The sequence below is a fragment of the Lactuca serriola genome, chromosome 9 (assembly GCF_051521515.1).
Source record: "Lactuca serriola cultivar US96UC23 chromosome 9, Lser_US96UC23_V15, whole genome shotgun sequence".
NCBI lineage: Eukaryota > Viridiplantae > Streptophyta > Magnoliopsida > Asterales > Asteraceae > Lactuca > Lactuca serriola.
Window position 1 is genome coordinate 215,772,770 of NC_136416.1, and position 6,000 is coordinate 215,778,769.

Sequence of the window (6,000 nt, forward strand, 5' to 3'; positions counted from 1 at the left end):
ACCAGCGCATGAAATCATCTACAAATGTAAATAGCTTTCAAGTGTAAATGATCTCTCTATATATGAATGAGTATACTTGTTTTGAAGCTACATGCTAAGCTATGGTTCCTTTTTCATTTAATATTGGATCTAATTAGTGATTAGTGTAACTAAGGATCTCGTTGGCGCACACAAGTTGGGTTATTATTATTATTATTATTTTAAAGATTATTATAGTTTGGTATTTAGTGATACCATAAAAATATCTTATCATAGGTTATAAACTATCTATTTGATAAATTATTTGATAAACTAACTTATAAATTAAAAACTAACTTTTCAATAGCGCCAAACACAACCTAACCCCTCCCAAGCAAACCGTATAGGCGAATTAGAATGTCATGCATCTCAACATGGTAAATAAGAAACTAAGACAATGTAAAGGTCACACAAATATATAAACTCATCAAAACACGAGCATTTAACATGGTTTCACAATTAATTGGGATGATTGTACACATTAGTCGGGAAAAAAGATATAACTTGAATTATTAATCAACAACCCAAGGGTCAATGGCCTAGCGGTATGGAGTGACCATCTCATTTGAGAGGTCAGGGGTTCAAGTCTCGGTGGAGACATATGTGGTTATTTAGGAGTACATTAGTTAGTTTGACATTTAAAAAAAAAAAAAGTTACATATCAGTTAGTTCTGGATGACCAAAATAAAGAAACTAAATTCTCATTGACAACATATTTGGATAAGATGCAAATCAAAACCATTTGAAACTAATTAATCCCTATGAAATAATGAAAGTGAATTTTTTGGCATGTAGAACTAAATTAATAAGGCCCGCTACTCGGACGAATCTCCTTCACAAAGGGGTAAATATCCGATCTAATCTTTGTCCGCTACGCAACATGCAACAAGAAACTGAAGAACATCTATTTCTAGAATGTCCAAAGACAAAGTATGTTGCATATTCTTTCCTTAGACGGTGTCAAGTTAGTTACGATATTGTCCATCCATAACATAATCGAGAGCCTGTTCTATAACCCTAGGTATCGTTGTTGATTCGAACAGATGCAAAATCATAGACATTATTAGTCTTGCCATAATATGAGTGATTTGGAGCTACCAAAAATGACATAGTTGTTAATAAAAAGGTGACAAACATTCAAGGTCTGAGTATAGATTTTAGCTTTCTTTTGGTTGAAAATAGGGGGAGGAGAGGTGAGACTATGTTGGTCTATTTGGTGTAATGGTCCTACCTAAGCTACTTGTAATTCTAGCTTCTCACTAGCTTTTCTTTTTATAGAATTTCCTTGCTTGTTTGTTAAAAAAAAAAAAACACACTCAAATATCTAATGAAATACGGAGAAAGAATGCCAAGAACCAGGTGAAAAAACCCAACGTTACCAAGTAGCCATAAGGGGAAAAGTGAAAACAAGTCCACAAACAATTTGACGCTTTTTTTTCCCTTACATAACAAAACATTTAACATTTTAGAAGACAAAAAAATAAAATAAAATAAAAATAAAAAAATAAAAAAAGAAGGATATAATGACTGTAAAAGGTATAAATGAAAAATGATATTATAATAATACATGGTTATCTATTATATTTAGCGATATTTGTAAATATCGATACTTCCTTTTCATATCGTAATCTATCATTATTTATTTAATCGGTCACATATTTATGAAAAAACATAAATCAAAACTTGTACTTTTCTTATTTTAATTTCTTACCAAAAAGAAATCAGTTGTCATACCAAAAATTTGATTTAATGTATAACCTTATATTTAGTAGACAATTGAATAATTTATGTTGAATCTTTTGTTTACAAAATAAAACTTAAACATATTAACAGATCACAAAAAAAAAAAAAAAAAAAAATGCTATTATAACAAAACTATATCCTTTTAGTTATTTTTGAAATAAAAAACAATTAATAGAATTTTGGAAATTTAAACACAATACTGTCATCGATGAATAAAAACTACACGCATCTATAGAAATATGTATCAAACGTTATTTAACTGGCCTATTGAAAATTGTGAGACCAAATTAAGTGTCACATCGAATTAAATACGGGTGAAGTATGTCTCTACGGTTGTTATACTGACCTATTGAAATATATATGAAATGTGTTAATAGTTGAAAACTAGAAAATAATAGTTAGTAGCTGAAAAATTAAACTATTGTAGTATAAATAATCATTTTATTCTGTCATGTTTTAAGATGACTGTTTTCAAAAGTGTATTTTTTTTTGCAATAAATATAATTGTTTTTGTTTTACTTTTATAAAATAAAGTCATTTTGGTGTTGTCATTCTTTGATGAGGTTGAGGGTTCAGGTCCAATCATATATATATATATATGAATTTAAAAAATAGTTTAGTAGTAAATTAAATTTTTCATTTTAAAAAGATAAAAATCATTATATTTTTATTCTTTTTTAAAAATGGAAGGAAGGAAAACATAAAATAAAGCATTTATATCTCTTATATTATTAATTTGGGGTGTATCAAATATGGTAACTATAAAAAACGAAGAGAATAACCAAAACGGAAGCCAAGCGAATGGAGCTAAACGCGTGACATTGAATATCTCCAATTCTCCATTCTCTCCAAATTCCTATTCCCAATTTACACATTCAATGCAGTACCCAAAATAAGGGTAAGGGAGTCTCTATCTCTCATGGAAGACTAAACCCACACTCAAACCCCATCAATTTTTCACAATTTCATTCTTCAACCCCTCTTTCCATATCAAGTTCATTCATCGATGATTATTGATTAATGGGTTTCTCTTTGATTTTGATCTTCATTCTTGTTTCATGCATCTTCTTCGATCTTCTATCTCCGACATGTAAGCACCACCCTTTAGTTATCTGTTTCATCGTCACTTATATATGTTCAAATCGATTCATTCGATTTTTTAAAAATTTGTTTGAGATTTATGTTTGTTTTAACGAGTATTCAATGCAGATGGATACGATTCACTGGATCCCAATGGCAACATCACCATCAAATGGGATCTCCGGCAGCAGAATGACGGAACACAGGATGTAAGTCTAAGTTTCTTCAATCTTTCCAGTAATGTGTGTTTTTCGAGAGTGAAATCAGTGTGTGTGTTTATGCTATGATGTACAAATGCATGTGCATGTGATGGATTGATGCATTAATGGGTAGTACTTTTTTGCATGGATTGGCCAATTCCTACCATGTGTCGGAAAATTTCGAAGTCAAAGATTACAAAGAATATAATACATAGATACATATAAAATATAGCTCCAATATACATTTTACACCATAAATTTTCCTATTTTTACTCATGTACAGAAAACCCCATAACGGAATTGATATATTACTCTTAAAAATCGGATCTTTTGTGTAAATTCTTGACCTTTATGATTTTTTTATTGAATTTTAGATACTAGTTTCAATCTACAATTACCAATTATATCGTCACATAGAGCCTCCCGGATGGAAGCTTAGTTGGAAATGGAGTGGCAAAGAAGTAATTTGGGACATGAGGGGAGCCGAGGCAACCGAGCAAGGAAACTGTTCCCAATATTTGGGTAAACCGCAACTCCCACATAGTTGCGAAAGGGAGCCGGTGATTGTTGACCTTTTGCCTGGGACTCCTTACAATATGCAAGTTCAAAATTGTTGCAAGGGAGGGGTATTATCGTCATTTACTCAAGATCCCGCAAATTCTATGGCCGCGTTTCAAATGAATGTTGGTTCAATCGAAACGATGCCGTATGACTTTAAGATCGGCCTCCCGGGTTACACTTGTGGGAACGCTACAAAGGTGCCACCAACAAAGTTTGTTATCGATCATGGGCGTAGACAAACACAAGCTCTTGGTGAGTCAATTTTTAGGACTCGTTTTCGTTTACCATAGTTGGTTTCGGGGTGGTACATTTACAAAAAAAAGATTAGGAGTTTTAGTTCATCGGTTGCAATGTAGGAGTTTTAATTCTAATATAGATTAAGTGAGCTCACTAGTTGATAAAAGAATGACACTTTATAAGGTTTCACTTATCTTTTTATTTTCTTCCAAAAAAGTTTATGATAAATCTTGTAATGTTTGTGACAGGGACATGGAATATAACGTGTACATATTCGCCCTTTCTTGCATCATCGGCCCCGAAATGTTGTGTTTCTCTATCTTCTTTCTATAGCAAGACGATGGTGCCTTGTCCGATATGCAGTTGTGCATGTCAAGGCGAACCTGGATCGAATTGTGTGAGGTACGTTATCAGTATGTGTATTATTTCATGACATGACATGACATATTGTATTGTGTTTGTTGTGTATTGTACCGTGAAAAAGCAAGAACATAGATCCACTCTGAATCTTGTCCTTGTTATCGGAAACAACCCTAAAAAATTTATATAGTACAGTCTAGTTTTAAAACGTGTAAAGCGTTATTATTATTACTATTATTATTAATTTAATTTTAGGCATGGTCAACTACATACGGTGTCACGGCTACCTCAGAATGAACAAGCGCCACCAATGGTACAATGTTCGACACATATGTGTCCGATAAGGGTGCATTGGCATGTAAAGTTAAGTTACAAAGAATATTGGCGAGTAAAGATCACGATAAACAACCTTAATGTCGTCAAAAACTACAGTCAATGGAATTTGGTCGTGCTACATCCGAATCTACAAAGTTTAGCACAAGTTTTCAGTTTCTACTACAAACCACTCAATCAATACGGTAGTATAAGTAAGTTGATCGAATGACGATTCTTATCAAATACATAAATAAACATTATGCTTTTGAACTTATTGGCTTTTGATTTGTTTTCTTTAGACGATTCAGGGGTATTTTATGGAATTGAGCATTACAATGACATGTTACTTCAATCGGGTGATGGAGGAAACGTTCAAACAGAGATGTTGTTACACAAAGATCCTGGGATCTTTACCTTTAAAGGAGGATGGGTGTTCCCTAGAAAGGTTATCTTTAATGGCGATGAATGTGTGATGCCTTCACCATTTGAGTACCCGATGCTTCCAAACAGTAGTCGATTTTTTGGACCTTCAAAGTTATGCTTTGTAATTTTATTTGTTTTATTTAGTTTGATATTATGAATATTTGGAAGATAGTTTATATTTATTTAGGTCTTGGTTAGGGTCATTGGGGTCAAGGATGCTTCAGTGCGATTTTAGGACTTTTAAAAATGTTAGGGCTGATTTTGAGGTTATTTGAGCAAGTTAATTTTATTTAAAAGAGATAGAAGTGGATAGTTATCCGTTCATCATGGAAATTTGAAGTCTTAACATAATTTAGTATAAATAGTATGATGTTGGTTTTGTTTATATAGGCTGAATTTGGTATTTGGGAAACAACAATCATAAGTGTACCTAGCAAAATTTGAGAGATGAAAGAGGTGAAATTTTTTCTTATTGAATCTTTGAGAATACGAAGAATACATACATCAGTTAAAATATGCCTAGCTCACTAACATACACCTAACTTCGAACAATCACTAGCCATACTATTAGAAATTACTAACGAAAGATAACAACAAAAAAACTTTCATTAATAAATAATCCATTATCCCCCCTCAAGATGGATTTGTAATGGATTGAAGAACCATCTTGGATATAAGTGGTAAGAGTTTCGATCGAGGTAATGATTTAGTCAACAAGTCAGCGAGCTGTGAATTTGTATAAATAGGCATGAGACGAATTGTTTTATGTAGCACCTTATCATGAATGAAATGGCAATCGATCTCGATGTGCTTTGTATGTCCGTGAAAAGTTGGATTGTTGGCCAGTTGGATGGCTGAATCATTATCACAGAAAATCAATGAAGATGATGTAATAAAACCAAAATCATTGAGTAAATGTCGAAGCTAAACGAGTTCACAAGTGGTAGCAACAATGGCACGGTATTCTGCTTCATTTGAAGAACGGGACACAATAGTTTGTTTCTTTGATTTCCACGATATTAAAGAATTACCAAGGAAAACACATAAACCAATCACATATCGT

General features: G+C 32.5%; 1 protein-coding gene across 1 annotated transcript; it reads left to right on the forward strand.

Annotated features, from left to right (window-relative positions):
• The first annotated feature begins 2,588 nt into the window (after positions 1-2,588).
• Positions 2,589-5,211, forward strand: COBL6 (COBRA-like protein 6 precursor). The gene is made up of 6 exons (XM_079021454.1): positions 2,589-2,851; positions 2,971-3,050; positions 3,416-3,854; positions 4,088-4,241; positions 4,455-4,726; positions 4,814-5,211. The coding sequence occupies exons 1-6, from the start codon at positions 2,782-2,784 to the stop codon at positions 5,092-5,094; spliced, it is 1,296 nt and encodes a 431-aa protein (XP_078877580.1). The 5' UTR covers positions 2,589-2,781; the 3' UTR covers positions 5,095-5,211.
• The last annotated feature ends 789 nt before the right edge of the window (positions 5,212-6,000 follow it).